The sequence below is a fragment of the Lontra canadensis genome, unplaced genomic scaffold (genome assembly GCF_010015895.1).
Source record: "Lontra canadensis isolate GAN:19392208 unplaced genomic scaffold, GSC_riverotter_1.0 scaffold124, whole genome shotgun sequence".
In the NCBI taxonomy this organism is placed as follows: Eukaryota; Metazoa; Chordata; class Mammalia; order Carnivora; family Mustelidae; genus Lontra; species Lontra canadensis.
Genome location: NW_022631118.1, coordinates 386,581 through 404,231, shown reverse-complemented (window position 1 = coordinate 404,231; position 17,651 = coordinate 386,581). Strand labels below are relative to the sequence as shown.

The 17,651-nt window shown below is 45.7% G+C and overlaps 1 protein-coding gene across 4 annotated transcripts in view; it reads left to right on the top strand.

The window, feature by feature from the left end:
- SRGAP3 (SLIT-ROBO Rho GTPase activating protein 3) overlaps positions 1-10,169 on the top strand; it is a 252,163-nt gene extending 241,994 nt beyond the window's left edge. For 3 of the 4 annotated variants that reach the window (XM_032841606.1, XM_032841605.1, XM_032841604.1), the window contains 2 exons: positions 1,955-2,282; positions 4,945-10,169. In XM_032841606.1, coding sequence (XP_032697497.1) covers positions 1,955-2,282; positions 4,945-5,358 — 742 coding nt within the window. In that variant the 3' untranslated portion in view covers positions 5,359-10,169. The remainder of the gene's footprint in view (positions 1-1,954; positions 2,283-4,944) is intronic. The other variant, XM_032841607.1, reaches the window with a different exon arrangement.
- The last annotated feature ends 7,482 nt before the right edge of the window (positions 10,170-17,651 follow it).

The following is a 17,651-nucleotide window of genomic DNA, read 5'->3' as shown; positions in this document are numbered from 1 at the left end:
CTCTCTCCAGTTCTTGCACCTCCTCCCCATTTTCTGTTGAAGACCAAGTTGTGTTATATTTAAAAATTTAAGGCTCACATACTCCCTGAAGTACACTGCACAAACAGAAAACTCACACCCACGCTGTGGTGGGGGAAACTGACACTCAACTCCACCCACTTATTGGGTGGGAGCACATTTGCCAATTTCTTCCCTTCCCCTTGTGTGGGCTGGGCTGTGTCCCATGACCTTTCTGCCAGGCAAGGAGCTGTGCTTGTCATTCTTTTTTTTTTTTTTTAAGATTTTATTTATTTATTTGACAGAGATCACAAGTAGGCAGAGAGGCAGGCAGGGGTGGGGGGGAGCAGGCTCCCTGCTGAGCAGAGAGCCCGATGTGGGGCTCGATCCCAGGTCCCTGAGATCATGACCTGAGCGGAAGGCAGAGGCTTTAACCCACTGAGCCACCCAGGCGCCCCTGTGCTTGTCATTCTGCCTGCCCCTGTGGTCCAAAGAATGTGGCCCTTAAAAAATTTTAAGAAAAAGAAGAAAAGAGAAGCTGACAGTTTCTCGCTGCTTTCTCAGTCAGATTCTCAAAATGTCATAGTCTTCATTTTTTTCTTTGGAGAGGTCATGGGATCAGCTCCCACATATGGGTACTTGCAGATTGAGCCTGAGATACAGTTGCAACAGGAACATATGTTTATGAACTTACTTCGGCAGAAATCTCCGTGCCTCCTTTCCATATATTCTGTTCAGTTCAGCAAACAGCAAAGGCACCATGATAGGTAATGGAATTGGGGCCACAATGGAAGTCTGGGGTAGGTAGAAGACAAAGCCATGGTTCCTTGAATTCTAGGAGGGCCATACCTTCTCCTGCCTCACTCTTCCTCTCCCTCTTCCCTCCCTCCCCTACTTTATTCTGGTTCTTTTCTTTCTCCGTGTTTCCTCCTCTCCAACACCTATGCTTTGGTCCTGTTGGGGTACGCACGGGTAGTGCTTAGCTTGGCTGGTGGCTCTGGGATCTGAAGTGCTGCTGACCACTTTGAACTTGGCCCTTCAGTCACAGCCCATTCCAACAGTCTGCCCCTCCTTCCCACCCCCTTGCCACTTCCAGCCTCCCCTCCCTTCAAATATTTGTTGACCTCCCTAGAATGTGGCAAAATCGCCTGTGGGTGGAGCCTGTTATCTTCAGAGTGCTTTCACACTCACCAAAGCTCCCTGGAAGGTGGGCAAGGAATGCCCATTTACCAGATCAATAACGTGGGTCTGAAAGAGGACACAGGAAAGTTTGTGACAAAACCAGCCCTCCTGATAGATACTCTAGTCCCCTTTTCACTCCCACAGAGCCTCCCTAAAAAGTGAAAGGTAGCCAGATGCATGGACAAGGCATGTTGAGTTTTCACTCCCGAATACCTAATTTTCCAAGATTGGAAAAGCCTCATAGAAATTGCCCTTTGCTGGGGAGATTGGGGGTGGGCGACAACACTGGACTATGTTCAGTTCCCAGGGTCCCCCTCCTGTGCTTGCAGGGAGCTGGTGACTTTTCGGTACAGTCAAGCCTCAATGCTTCAGACCAATTAAGAAGTCCTTCAGAATCACGGAAATGTCTGAACCACTTAAGAACATATCATGAGCCCAACTAACCATCACCAAAGCATTCTCAGGTTGAAATTCTCCTGGCCTTGACTTGACGTGTAGACAAGTTTCATTTTGTAATTAGTAGCACCACCGTCTGCAGTTTGGAAAGCAGAATGCTTCCGATTCCTTCGCGTGTGCAGATTAAACCTGCCCCTTGCCACTGAGTTACCTACTCAGGCTGTGCTTTTGTTGCATAATTGAGTTTGGCTGAATGAGGCTTTACTATACCTGCTCCCTAGACTAGTGTGTAGTGTGTGGCCTGGGGTTAGCTGATCCATTTTGAGACTTGCCAGGGTTGACCTCTGCCCCATACCCCTGCCCCCTGGCTCCTTTGCAGAGTGCGGTTACGATCTGATGGAGCGGCCATCCCCAGGCGCCGAAGCGGGGGCGACACCCACAGCCCACCCCGGGGCCTGGGCCCCAGCATAGACACGCCACCCCGGGCTGCCGCCTGCCCCAGCAGCCCCCACAAAATCCCCCTCACCCGGGGGAGGATCGAGAGCCCTGAGAAGCGGAGGATGGCGACATTTGGGAGTGCCGGCAGCATCAACTACCCTGACAAGAAGGCTCTCTCGGAAGGGCACTCGATGAGGTCAACATGCGGCTCCACCAGGCACAGCAGCCTGGGGGACCACAAGTCCCTGGAGGCTGAGGCCCTGGCAGAAGTAAGGGCCAGTGGGAAGGCAGGCTGGGCCAGCTGAGAACCCCAGAGGGCGGCCGGGTGGGAGCCTGCAGACTGGGGAGCCACTTTGCCCTTCACACCAGGCTCAAGGTTAAGCAAGCTGGCTTCCTGTCCCCCTGCTGGCCTCCCCAGGGGAGCAGAAGCTGGATGGGTGCAGCATGCCTGCCCTGGGGGCGGGCTGGTGAGAGGGATGCAGTAATGGCAGGTGTCTCCACAAGATGGCTCATTCATTCATTCGTCTGATCATTCATTCATTCATCTGTTCATTCATTCATTCCTTTGTTGACAAATATTGATTGAGCCACTGTTGTGTGCCAGTCGCTGCACTAGGCACTGACAGTACAGTGATGACCTAAAATGGCCCCAGACCCTGCCCCCGGCTGTCCCATCTTCCCGGAGCGCCTTTCTGCAGCCCCACTCTGCAGATTGCTGCATTATCTCTCAGACTAATGCAAGGCTCATGCCTAAACCACTCAGCTGCTCTTTCTCTGAGCTTTCTGTCTTTCTGGCTCACATTCTGCCAGGGTAGAGTGGTGGTGGGGATGGTGGTAGAGGGGTAACCATTGCATTTATTTTTTATAGTTTTACCTTTCAGTTCATGCTGGAGTACTGCAGAGAGAACAGTGAAGTCCATAGGGGACTTCATTTAAGCGAACGGGACACAGAAAGCGGGAGTTATCACTGCCGGGCTGGGATATAGTAAAGATGGGGAGAGGATTGCCATCTCTCCCCTCATATAGACAGTCCCCCACAGCTAATCCTTTGGGTAAAAGAACAAAAATCCCATTCTTAAAGTAGCTAGTGTTCTGGGCAAGGGATAAAATGTCATGAAGAAGCATAAAAGTTATTAGCCGTTGACCAGATATCACATAGTCTCCTAGCAAAAGGGATAGGCAGGGACCCTGCCTGTGCCAGATTGGAGCCTGTTTGGGGGCCCCAGGGCAGGCAGGAGGCCGCCTGTGGGCTGGGGAGGAAAGAGGGTAAAGAGGGACATGGCTGTGAAAAGGGGCTGGAAGAACATCTCCAGGTCCCAACTCCTATCAGTGTGACCAGACTTGCAATTTTTCTGGCTTTGCCTCAGGGCAGAAAAGGGAATGTGTCCTAATAGTGCTCAGGGTCACCAGGGGTTGTGCACTGCCCCATCCTGCAGTGGTTTTAAGTAATATTCCCGGTTGTCCCCTCAGCAGCCAGGTAGATTGGGCTGTGCCCTATTTGTGTGGAGGCATCCCTGCAACAGCTGTGTGAGCCAAGATCTCTGGCTAAAGGGAATGTGGAACCACTGCTAGGCAGTTCACAAAGTTCCATCCCATCCATTATCTCATCCCATCTTCATAGGAAGTGAAGGTTTCAGCAGAGAAGCAAAGCCTGGTGCAGAGAGCCTGAGACTTGTCCAAGGTTACACAGCCAGCAAATGGCAGAGGGGTCTTCCTGCTAAAAAATCCAGGCCCTTTGCCCTAGCTCAGAGCTCCTGTTTTGAAAGCTGACTTCTAGCTGCAGCGTCCCCTCCTGGCTCAAGGAGGAACAGAAGCCCTGGGAGGGTGGAGTGATGAGCCCAGTCCACCACGCAGCCCCACCGCGCCCAGGTCCTGGACTGCCTCAGTGGGTCTCTGTGTCATTCAAAGTGCTCTCATTCTGGTGAGCTCTCACTCTCCAGGAATTACATAGACAGGTGAGAGAGGTTTTGTTGCTTTTTAAAATTTACATTTTTGAAAAAAGCAAACTTTTCTGATTGCAATACAGAGAAAAATGTGACAGTTGCATTATTCTGGAGTGAACATTGTGGGATATTCTAATATATAACCACCAAGGAATTTTTCAATGGGTGAGGATATTTAAAAAAAAATAATAATTGTAGGGTGCTTTGCAGGCTCAGTTGGAAGTGTGTGCAACTCTTGATCTCAGGGTTGAGTTCAAGCCCCATACTGGGGGCAGAGATTACTCAAATAAATAAATTTTTTTTAAAATAACAATAATGGTTAGGGACCTGGGCTCTAAGTTGAGACTTGGGCTATGTTACTAACTAGCTGTGTAACCTTGAGCAAGTTGCTCAACCAGGCGGAGCTTCAATTTTCTCATGTGTAAAATGAGCGTAATGGTAGTTCCTACCTTATAAGTATGAGGATTAAATGAGCTGCAAAAAGGAAGGGCTTGGATTGGTGCTCTGTCATTACCACTGTTACTGCCATTATCATTGATAATGTGTGCTTACCGTCAGGAGCCATGCCAACCTCTTCACAGGGACTGTTTCATGTAACATACTCATCAGCCCCCTGGGGTCGTGTTATCATGATCTGTATTCACAAATGAGGATTCTGAGGCTCAGAAAGGTGAGCTAACTTGCCCAAAGTCACCTAGCAAGAAAGAAGCAGAGCCAGGGTTGGAACCCATGTCTGTCTGACTCCAGAGCCTACCAGTAGTCTCACCTGCCCTCATTGCAGTCTACTGCCTGTGCAGACAAGTACGCAGGTGATGCCCACACGGATTCCCTCAGTTGGTCGTAGGACACCCTGGAGGTTTCACCTCCATCCCAGCCACAAGGCTCGTGTGTGCTGACACCACCCTAAGAAGCCTATAGGCCGATTAGCAGCTGGCCTGGCGCCCAGGCCTCCAGCCTCTGTGCTGACCAGAGCTCTTTCCCTCGGCAGGACATCGAGAAGACCATGAGCACGGCTCTACACGAGTTGCGGGAGCTCGAGAGACAGAACACAGTCAAGCAGGCGCCAGATGTGGTGCTGGACACCCTGGAGCCCCTGAAGAACCCGCCAGGCCCCATCAGCTCAGAGCCCGCCAGCCCCCTGCACACCATCGTCATCCGCGACCCAGACGCCGCCATGCGCCGCAGCAGCAGCTCATCCACCGAGATGATGACCACCTTCAAGCCGGCCCTGTCCGCCCGTCTGGCCGGCGCGCAGCTGCGCCCACCTCCCATGCGGCCCGTGCGGCCAGTGGTGCAGCATCGCTCCAGCAGCAGCAGCAGCTCGGGTGTGGGCAGCCCGGCTGTCACGCCCACCGAGAAGATGTTCCCCAACAGCTCAGCGGACAAGTCGGGCACCATGTGACCTACAGGACGGGGCGGCACTGCCCTGGCCCGCCATACGTGGCCTGCCACGGCTGAGGCTGGCCTCTCTGACTTCCGCGGCCTTCCCGGGGCTCCTGGCCTTGTCCTGCAGGGACCAGAAGGTCGCCTGGAAGCGCGTCTGTGCAGAGCTGAGGCCCAGATGCTGGCCACAGCTCACGTTCAGCCATGTGAATCCCACAGACCTCCCGCGTGTAAGCAGGCCTCCAGTGGGCTGCAGGAGCAGGAGGCCCCCTGAGAGCATCTCCTGAGCTTGGGGCAAAATGGCCGATGGCTTCCCCGCATATGGTCACTGGAAAATTATTCTCTCGACGTTCTCTCTGCATACATAAATATGTGTGTATATATATGTGTGCATATATACACACATACATGTATGTATGTGTCTGTAGGTGTGTGTATATATATATATTTATGCATCTATATACATATACTAGATCTGGACACACGACTAAATGTATATAGGATCTCCTTTTTTCTTTTTATGAAACTTAGATTTACCTCAGACCCATGCCACCAAACACCTCCTGCTGAGTTACTTGGTGGGACTTGCAGGGACCTTTCTGGGAGAATTTAGAGGCCTCAGTGACTGCGAACGAAGCAATACACCACTAACTTGCAGAAAAACACACAAAAATAGTCTCCCACTATCTCCAGAAGTTGTGGCCTTCCAGAACAGTCTGCCCCTAACGGAAGGGTGGGGCAGGCAGTACCCCAAGCAGGCTGCTCCTAGAGGTGGGGAACCCTTCACAGAACCCCCCCCGTCCACCCCAGAGACCCTGCCTTTCCACCCAGAGGCCGAGGGCCAACTGTACCCCCGAAGGCACGGGAGGGTGTTGGTGAGATAGCCCCTGACCACAACATCCTTGTGTTTGTACGTAGATAAAGGGGATAGTGAGAACCTAAGCCCCGTCATAGCACAGTGTTCTGTGTGGTTGGGAAAAAGAAAAAACAAAAACAGTGGTGTGAAACACTTCAAAACCTAGACACGCTGTAGGAATAAACCTGTGGTAACTATAGAGGTTTAACTTATACCATTTTCAAAATATTTAATTTTTCTTTTCTTCTTTCTACTAATTATACTGTGTCAGATCTGGAACTAAACAGGCAAGGAGGCTTTCAGTCATATCATTTTAATTTAAAATCAGTCTGTGACCTACTTTGGCTGGTGCCCTCCTGTGTGAGGCGCAGGAGCCTGTCAGCAGGGCCAGAGAGGGGCCGTCCTTTCTGACCCAGAAAACACTCTGGTTGAGCTTATGCAGGTGAAATGGCTTCCCTCTCTCCCCTTCCCTTCCCAACCACTGCTCCCCACTCCCTACCACCACCTCCAGAGCATTTAATGTAATTACAAAATATGGTGATAGAACCAAGGTGAGTGACTTTTAGGAATGAGGAGGAGACTTCTGCTTCTTACCTGGGAAAAGGCCTTCTGGATCACTCTTGTTCCATTTTACTCCCTCTTTTGATCTCTTTGTTTTCCAGAGATAGGCTGTCTCTGGCTAACGGAACACAGACAGGTCAGATCCTATGGGGACCACTTTTATTCATCCCCTCATGCCAAGCCAAGGGTCTCCTCCTCATTGTTCTCAAGCTTCCTTTCTTTTTCCTGAGGCCTCTGAGTGGCGTCTCTGTGGCTGTGGTTTGGAATCAGAAATCCTGTGTTTTGAGTCTCAGTCTCCACCCCATAGGAGCTGTGGGACTCTGGACATGTCACTCCACCTCATTGAGCCCCAGTTTCCTGCTCCAGAAAATGAAGGCAATAAAGGTAAAATGTAAAGGAGCAAAGCTCTAAGCTGGAAAGCACTGTGCCAACATGATTGCTCTTTTCATTATCATTAGTAAGGTAAGTCTTTTAGATCAAAACCCATCCAGGACCTTCCTTTTGAAGTCTCCTAATGGCATTTGAGAACCAGGTGGTGGAATTTTCCTAACAGTTTCATAGGAGCCCTAAAGCGCAGCCCTACAGAGATACCACTTATTGATGCTTGAAATTCTGTCATGACCATTTCACCCCACTGGATTAAGTTTTGCCCTCTCTTCTGGTCCTCCATAAAAAGGTAAATACACCCCAGGGGGAGGGACCTATTAAGTCACTACTACCTGGGTGTGTGGGAGTGGTAAGCCATTACATTTTGTCGGAGGGATTGGCAGTTTGCACATTCAGTGGAAAAGTCGAGAAAGGGCACAAAAAGAGTGTCAGAGAGAGATCAGTGACAAACTTGACCTCCTTGTTTAGCCTAAAACCAACCGTTCTGTTTGAGCTCCGGGAAATCAAAGAGCCTCAGAACCAGTTAGGAGCCCCTCCATCTTTGAGCAGATGATGACATCCCCATTTTATAGCTTAGCAAAGAAAGCAAGGCCTTGGGGTGTGCTGTGACGTGCCCAAGATTTAATGGATGGCCTGGAGTGAGGGCCGTGTCAGGCACTTCCTTGCAAGGACGCTATGCTGTCCAGCCAGGACACAGGCTTCTCATTTCTACCCCAGAGATACTCCCACACCTTAATGCAGTAGCCTCCTGTGCAAAATGTCACATTCTCTGCCATGACTACAAGATGAAAAGAGAAAATTTGAGTTGACGAATCTGTTGCTTGATATACAGAACACCAGTCAGACCATGTGGCTTTTCCTATGAATTGACTGCATCTTTTCCTTCCTGAAAATGGATCTGCCCTTAACCAAATGACCTAAAGGCAGAGCATTAGCTGTTTTCTTTGAGCACCTATTTTTCCATTGGAAAACGGCTGATGAGTTCACATTTAGGGAAGCTCACACCCCACTCATCCAGCCCCAGATCCGATTCTTGACACAGAACCAAATGGAAAAATCCTTTCCTGCACCACACCCGCCCCCCACTTCCTCATTCGGCACTATGCATGTCTCCGCCACCCTCCATGCGCAACCCCGTCCCATTTATGGTCACGGAGCACTGGCATTCTCTTCTTGACTCCTGCCTGTGTTAGTCCACTATATATTGCTGTATTTGCTTAAATGCTGGAAAGTAACTGTTAAAATGTGAAACTGTAATTTTTAAAAAGGCTACGATTAAATTATAGCCAATGCCACTCACCAAATCTTTGCACCTAGTAGATAGATCAATGTAAAAAACAAATACCAGAAACCTAACTGTACAGTGAGTGTGGGGGAAATGTAGTAAACCTAGTTAGTAGTCCTCAATATAACCAATTGTACAAGGGGGAGTGGTGTTTACCTACTTGTTCATCGCCATTACTGAGAGCTATGCTGATCAGTTCGTTGATAACGGGCATTTTATTTTTTTTTCTTCACGGAATGATTTCTTTTCTTAACCTTCAACTTACCCTGAGGTCAAGCTTTCTGTCTTTATGTGTAACTGATGTTTAGTCTATTTTAGGAATGAACCAGCAAGATGTTCATTTAAAACTGACCAAAGACAATTCATTCCTGGTCTAGTTTCCTGGGCCTTGGGGCCCAGCCACCGCTAAAGACCTTTCTCCGATAAAATTGAGAACAAGCAGTGCTTCCTACCCCATTCTCCCTCTCTCCCTTTATTCCCCTTTCCTCTTAAAGAGCTGCTCTGAGCTGTGGGATTCTATGAAAAATTCTTGCCTTTCCTTGTTTTCAGTGCTAACGATTTCTCACCTTGAAGCGCCTTTTGAACCCAGGACAGAGCGCACAACTGGAGGGAATTGTAAGCTTGGGAATTAGACTTGGGAGTCTTTTCTCTGAGGTCATCAGGCCAAGGGGCAGGAGAGAAATGGATTCCCAAGGGATGAAAGGTTTCTATTCAACGAAGAAATCCGAGTGGGAAGAGACGCAGGGAAACGGAGCCAGCATTTGGCTCCCGGCTGGAACCAGCAGCTCAGAGATCTGCCTTATAAACACTTCAGAACTGGGTTGTGGTACACGAAGGGGAGCCAATGTGGGGAAGAGCCTTATGTGGGGCCAGCCTCTCTGTTGAAGTCCCTTGGAGTGCCTTGTTGGGTATATTTCTTTCTCATTCAGGAGGCATGAATGCAGAGGACTTCCTGTGGCCTGGTGGCTCCTTGGCACTCAGCACACGTACTCGGCTGATGGAAAACCACAAGGACTAATGTGATGGTTCTTCCTCTCAGTCTTTCTATTCCTAACTTTTCACATATCCAGATGGTTCCACACTCGAGCAAATGCCTCATTCTCCTGAGAATCCCAGAAAGAAGAGTGGCTGGCTCACAACCATGGCAGGGTGGCCCCCGCTGGCCTGGGGAGGACGGGCGGGGAGTACAGGGCAGGAGGGGGTGAGCGAGGTGTTGCTTAGCTGACTTTCTGCTATGCAGAGCTAATGCTGATGTTTCATGTCAACTTCCCCGGTTCTCTGGGGCCTCCTCTCCTCGGAGCAGCTGTGTAGAGAATTCCCCACATACCCAAAGCTGCCCCGGGGGAGCTGAGAGAAGGGACTTCGCTGTTGTGTCGGACTCCTCCTGGCTTCTCTGAGGTCAGTCTTGCCAGCATCCCGCTCTCCCATCCTCTGGGACTGGCCGAATGACCACCGCTGCCCCTTGCCAACACCTCCTTCCTGTGTGAACTGTCCCAGGCAAATAACAAAGCTGTTCCTTGAACCAGAGCAACCAGAGTGCACTTTGCCTCCCTCAGACGGAAGTAGATTCTGGCTAGAGTTTCTGCTAAGACTCTAGTTCTGGGCAGTGTGACTGTTTACACGGTTTGGCAATAGATTTGGTTCTGATTGCTTCAGAGTGGCTGGTCAATTTAGTTTCCTTTGGTTTCCTTCCTCCCCAGACTGTGTCAGGAAAAAAAACAAAAAACAACAACAAAAAAAACAACCCTAGGAAATTGCTGGTTGCCTATCCCCACGTAATGATAAGTGTCACCCTCTTCCGGATATCGTTTCTCTACCTTAACAACCAAACGCCCGTCCTATAGAGTGTCTGATTGGATCCTCTGTTGCGTATTCTGATGGTGCCTGCTGGTTTGACGTGGAGCTATCCTGTGAAATAAAGCAGCTTAATTTTTCTCAAACACGTTCCTGTGGCTTTTTGGAAGGGCGAGGAGATATACGGGAGGTGGGGAGGTCCCAGAAGGTTGTTTCTGTGTGCTTCCTCTGGGAACCGTCCCTGAATCTCCTTTAGCTCAGATCCAACGAGGGGGAAGGCCAAGGTTCCAAGGAGGACTGCTTCAGTGGTAGAGCTAATTGAGAAAGGTCATTGTGGGAGGCCCTCTGGGAAGGCAGAAGCTGCAAATGTCAAAACAAGGGCAAATGGGAGAGGGAGCTGTCATCTGCAAGAGTGCCTTCAGAAGTTTAAGACAGGTCTCCAGAGGCCACAGGATACTGAGTTCCCTGTGAAGGCATATGCAACATTTTAGCATTTGTGTCTTCACACGTGATACTGCCCCTTGGATTTTTTTAAAAATGTGTGTGTGTGTGTGTGTGTGTGTGTGTGTGTGTGTGTGTGTGTAGTATTTATTGATCACTTACTTCTGTCCCAGGCACTAGATTAAAGCCCTTTACATGCATTTTCTCAGCAAATTCTCACAATGGTTATTGAAGGTAAGTACCCTTCTTAAATCATATTCTGCACATGGGGAAATGAGGCTCTAAGTGGTTAGGTGGCTCGCTCAAGGCTAGGCTAGGAAGTGAAGGAGCCCAGTCTGAGTCCAAAGCCATGCTCTGTACAAGTTCATCGTACTGCCTGTCATTGAGCATGCCCATTACACCAGTGTTGATGGTGGCATCCCATGATTAAGGTAGTGTGCAGCCTGCCACAGTCCAAGAAGCCTCCAGGCCTTTCCTCCCTTCCTTTATTTCTCTCTTTCTCTCTCCCTTTCTCTCTCCCTTTCTTTCTTTCTTTCTTTCTTTCTTTCTTTCTTTCTTTCTTTCTTTCTTTCTTTCTTCCTTTCTTTCTTTCTTTCTTTCTTTCTAAGATTTTATTTATTTATTTGACAGAGAGAGAGATCACAAGTAGGCAGAGAGGCAGGCAGAGAGAGAGAGAGGGAAGCAGGCTCCCTGCCAAGCAGAGAGCCCGATGTGGGACTTGATCCCAGGACCCTGAGATTACAACCTGAGCAGAAAGCAGAGGCTTAACCCAACGAGCCACCCAGGTGCCCCAGGGTCTTTCCTTTCTGATGAACTCTCTGGTGGGTCTTCATGCAGAGGCTTCTGTGCAGAAGAGAATGAGGTCTTCTGCCAGGCTCAGGGACTTCATTATTCTCACCCTGAGCTCTCAGTACTCAGTGCTGGTCTCTTGCTAATGCCAGGCCCCAGTGCTGTGAAACTTTCTGACAGGCTACATTTTCTGTGCATTCCACCACCTGTTCACCTGCTTATAGCAACCATGCTCACTTGAGAAACTCCGATCAGAGGCCTCTCGTTCAAGAGTGTAGGAAGCACCTTTGTGTGCATCGTGCCCCGAGTTAGCTCCTGGCAAATAGGGGGTAAGACCTACCCTCAAGCTGCTCTCAGTCTAATTGCACAAAATGATCAGTCCGGGATTCTGAAGTCTACTTTGACTCCTTGTAACAAGGATTAATAGGACAGTGTCTTTGTGCCACTGAGGCACAAAGGGCACATTTCAAGTGCTTGTGGGCTTTGCTGGCCACAAAACAGTCCATTGCTTGACTGTCCACTTCTGGTCTTATCTGTTTAAGACTCTTGGTTTGCAAGTGATAAACTATCCAATCCAAACAGCTTTTCTTTTTTTTTTTTTAATGAACATATAATGTATTATTTGTTTCAGGGGGTACAGGTCTGTGAATCATCAGTCTTACACAATTCACAGCACTCACCATAGCACTTACCCTCCCCAATGTCCATGACCCAGCCACCCTATCCCTACCCCCCCAATCCCCCAGCAACCCTCAGTTTGTTTCCTGAGATTAAGAGTCACTTATGGTTTGTCTTCCTCCCCAGTCCCATCTTGTTTCATTTTTTCCCTCCCTACCCCCCACAACCCCCCACCCCCCTCTCAAATTCCTCATATGAGAGAGATCCTATGATAATTGTCTTTCTCTGATTGACTTATTTCGCTCAGCATAATACCCTCGAGTTCCATCCATGTTGTTGCAAATGGCAAGATTTTTTTTTGATGGCTGCATAGTATTCCATTACATATATATACAACACATCTTCTTTATCCCATCATCTGTGGATGGACATCTAGTTTCTTTCCATAGTTTGGCTATTGTGGGCGTTGCTACTATAAACATTCGGGTGCATGTGCCCCTTCAGATCACTACATTTATATCTTTAGGGTAAATACCCAGTAGCGCAATTGCTGGGGCATAGAGTAGCTCTATTTTCAACTTTTTGAGGAACCTTCATGCTGTTTTCCAGAGTGGCAGCACCAGCTTACATTCCCACCAACAGTGTAGGAAGGTTCCCCTTTCTCCATATCCTTGCCAGCATCTGTCGTTTCCTGACTTGTTAATTTTAGCCATTCTGACTGGTGTGAGGTGGTATCTCATTGTGGTTTTGATTTGTATTTCCCTGATGCCAAGTAATGTTGTATACTTTTTCGTGTGTCTGTTGGCCATTTAGATATCTTCTTTGCAGAAATGTCTATTCATGTCTTCTGCCCATTTCTTGATTGGGTTATTTGTTCTTTGGGTGTTGAGTTTGATAAGTTCTTTATAGATTTTGAATGTTAGCCCTTCATCTGATATGTCATTTGCAAATGTCTTCTCCCATTCTGTTGGTTGTCTTTTGGTTTTGTTGACTGTTTCCTTTGCTGTGCAAAAGCTTTTGATCTTGATGAAGTCCCAATAGTTCATCTTTTGATGAACTTTGGCGATGTTTCTAGGAAGAAGTTGCAGCTGAGGTTGAAGAGGTTGCTGCCTGTGTTCTCAAGAATTTTGATGGATTCCTGTCTCACATTGAGGTCTTTCATCCATTTTGAGTCTATTTTTGTGTGTGGTGTAAGGAAATGGTCCAGTTTTATTCTTCTGCATAATGCTGTCCAAATTTCTCAAAACTATTTGTTGAAGAGACTGTCTTTTTTCCATTGGACATTCTTTCCTGCTTTGTCGAAGATTAGTTGACCATAGAGTTGAGGGTCCATTTCTGGGCTCTCTATTCTGTTCCATTCATCTATGTGTCTGTTTTTGTGCTGGTACCATACTATCTTGATGATTACAGCTTTGTAATAGAGCTTGAAGTCTGGAATTGTGATACCACCAATTTTGGTTTTCTTTTTCAACATTCCTCTGGCTATTTGGGGTCTTTTCTGGTTTCATATAAATTTTAGGATTATTGGGGCGCCTGGGTGGCTCAGTGGGTTAAAGCCTCTGCCTTCAGCTCAGGTCATGATCCCAGGGTCCTGGGATCGAGCCCTACATCGGGCTCTCTGCTCAGCGGAGATCCTGCTTCCTCCTCTCTCTCTCTGCCTGCCTCTCTGCCTACTTGTGTTCTCTGTCAAATAAAAATAAATAAATAAAATCTTAAAAAAAAAATTTAGGATTATTTGTTCCATTTCTTTGAAAAAATTTTATGGTATTTTGATAGGGATTGCATTAAATGTGTAGATTGCTTTATTCACAATATTTTTGTGAATATATTCACAATATTTTTCACATATTCATATTATTCATATATTCACAATATTTTTTCTTCCAATCCATGAGCATGGAACGTTTTTCCATTTCTTTGTGTCTTCTTCAATTTCTTTCATAAGTACTTTGTAGTTTTCTGAGTATAAATTCTTTGACTCTTTGGTTAGGTTTATTCCTAAGTATCTTATGGTTTTGGATGTAATTGTAAATGGGATTGACTCCTTAATTTCTCTTTCTTCTGTCTTGTTTGTGGTATATAGAAATGAAACTGACTTCCGTGCATTGGTTTTATAACCTGACATTTTACTGAATTCCTGTATGAGTTATAGCAGTTTTTGAGTGGAGTCTTCTGGGTTTTCCCATAAAGTATCATATCATCTGTAAAGAGTGAGAGTTTGACTTCTTTGCTGATTCAGATGCATTTTCTTTCTTCTTTTTTTAAAGATTTTATTTATTTATTTGACAGACAGAGATCACAAGTAGTCAGAGAAGCAGGCAGAGAGAGAGAGGAGGAAGCAAGCTCCCTGCTGAGCAGATAGCCCGATGTGGGGCTCAATCTCAGAACCCTGGGATCATGACCTGAGCCGAAGGCAGAGGCTTTAACCCACTGAGCCACCCAGGTGCCCCTGCATTTTATTTCTTTTTGTTGTCAGATTGCCGAGGCTAGGACTTCTAGTACTATGTTGAATGACAGTGGTGATAGTGGACAGCCCTGCCATATTCCTGACCTTAGAGGAAAGCTCTCAGTTTTTCCCCATTGAGGATGATATTCTCCATTGAGGATGGGTTTTTCATGATGGTTTTTGTGATATTGAGATATGTATCCTCTGTCCCAACACTGTGAAGAGTTTTGATCAAGAAAGGATGCTGTACTTTGTCAAATGCTTTTTCAGCATCTTGAGAGTATCAAATGGCTCTTGTTCTTTCTTTTATTAATGTATTGTATCACATTGATTTATTTGTGTATGTTGAGCCAACCTTAAAGCCCAGGAATAAATCCCTGGTGAAAAATCCTTTTAATCCTTTAATGTATTGTTGGATCCTATTGGCCAGTATTTTGTGTCCCTGTTCATCAAGGGTATTGGCCTGTAATTCTTTTTGATGGGGTCTTTGTCTGGTTTTGGGATCAAAGTAATGCTGGCCTCATAAAAAACAGTTTGGAAGTTTTCCTTCCATTTCTATTTTTGGAAAGAGTTTCAGGAGAATAACTATTAATTCTTCTTTAAATGTTCGGTAGAATTCCCCTGGGAAGCCATCTGGCCTTGGGTTCTTGTTTGTTGGAAGATTTCTTTCTTTCTTTCTTTCTCTTTTCTTTTCTCTTTCTTTTTTTTGGGAGCGGGGGGGAGATTTTTGATGACTGCTTCAATCTCCTTACTGGTTATGGGTCTGTTCAGGTTTTCTATTTCTTCTTGGTTCAGTTTTGATAGTTTATACATCTCTTGGAATGCATCCATTTCTTCCTGTTTGTCAAATTTGCTGGCATGTAGTTGCTCATAATAGTTCTTATAATTGTTTGTATTTCTTTGGTGTTGGTCGTGATCTCTCCTCTTTCATTCATGATTTTATTTATTTGGGTCCTTTCTCTTTTCTTTTTGATAAGTCTGGCCAGGGGTTTATCAATCTTATTAATTCTTTCAAAGAACCAGCTCCTAGTTTCATTGATTTGTTCTACTATTTTTTTGGTTTCTATTTCATTGATTTCTGCTCTGATCTTTATTATTTCTCTTCTCCTGCTAGGTTTGGGCTTTCTTTGCTGTTATTTCTCCAGCTCCTTTAGGTGTAGGGTTATGTTGTGTACTTGAGACCTTTCTTGTTTCTTGAGAAAGGTTTGTATCACTATATATTTTGCTCTCAGGACTGCCTTTGCTGTGTCCCACAGATTTTGAACAGTTATGTTTTATTATCATTTGTTTCCATGAATTTTTTCAATTCTTCTTTAATTTCCTGGCTGACTCATTCATTCTTTAGTAGGATGCTGTTTAGCCTCCATGTATTTGGGTTAAAGTCCCCTACAATTATTGTATTATTGTTGATGTGTTTCTTTAATTTTGTTATTAAGTGGCTTATATATTTGGCTGCTCCCATGTTAGGAGCATAGATATTTAAAACTGTTAGATCTTCTTGTTGGACAGACCTGTTAAGTATGATATAGTGTCCTCCTTTATCTCTTATTATAGTCTTTGGCTTAAAATCTAATTGATCTGATATAAGGATTGCCACCCAGCTTTCTTTTGATGTCCATTAGCATGGTAAATTGTTTTCCACCCCCTCACTTTAAATCTGGATGTGTCTTTGGGTCTAAAAAGAGTTTTTTGCAGACAGCATATCAATGGGTCTTGTTTTTTGATCCATTCTGATACCCCCTGTCTTTTGATTGGGGCATTTAGCCCATTAACATTCAGGGTAACTACTGAAAGATATGAATTTAGTGCCATTGTATTGCCTGTAAGGTGACTGTTACTGTATATTGTGTCTGTTCCTTTCTGGTCTGTTACTTCTAGGTTCTCTATTTGCTTAGAGGACCCCTTTCAATATTTCCTGTAGGGCTGGTTTGGTGTTTGCAAATTCTTTTAGCTTTTGTTTGTCCTGGAAGATTTTTATCTCTCCTTCTATTTTCAATGATAGCCTAGCTGGATATAGTATTCTTGGCTGCATATTTTCCTTGTTTAGTGCTCTGAATGTATCATGCCAGTCCTTTCTGGCCTGCAAGGTCTCTGTGAATAGGTCTTTGCCAGTCTAATATCTCTACCATTGTATGTTATAGACCTCTTGTCCTGGGCTGCTTTCAGGATTTTCTCTTTGTCTCTGAGACTTGTAAGTTTTACTATTACATAATGGGGTGTGGACCTATTTTTATTGACTTTGAGGGGGGATTCTTTGTGCCTCCTGGATTTTGATGTTTGTTCCCTTTGCCAAATTAGGGAAATTTGCTGCAATATTCCTTCTGCCCCTCTCTCTCTTTCTTTTTCTTCTGGTATCCCAATTATTCTAATATTGTTTCGTCTTATGGTATCACTTATCTCTTGAATTGTCCCCTTGTGGTCCAGTAGTTGTTTATTTCTCTCTTTCTCAGCTTCTTTATTCTCCATCATTTGATCTTCTAGATCACTAGTTCTCTTTTCTGCCTCATTTATCCTAGCAGTAAGAGCCTCCATTTTTGACTGCACCTCATTAATAGCTTTTTTTATTTCAACATGGTTAGATTTTAGTTCTTTTATTTCTTTAGAAATCTTGTTTCTCCAGAAAGGGATTCCCTAGTATCTTCCATGGTTTTTTCAAGCTCGGCTAGCACCTTGATAATTGTCATTCTGAACTCTAGATATGACATCTTACATTAGTAGGATTGGGTCCCTAGCCATCGGTACTGCCTCTTGTTCTTGTTCTTCTTCTTCTTCTCTTTTTTATTTGACTTGAGTTTTTCCACCTTGTCATTTTATCCAGATAAGAATAGATGAATGAGAGAACAAAATGCTAAAAGGGTAGCAATGACCCCAGGTTGAATATATATATATATATATATATATATATATATATACACACACATATTTATATATTAGACTGGTGAATAGAACAGAGCCACAGGCTTGATTTTGGGTGTATTTTGGTGTGCTAGAAGAAACTGCCTCCCAAAATTTTAAAGAAAGAAAAAAAATATATATATATACAAAAATAAGGGTAAACATGATCAATGGATGGAATATGACTGTAAAGATGAAAATTAAAGAAGATTCTAAAAATGGAATTGATAAGAGTTGGTT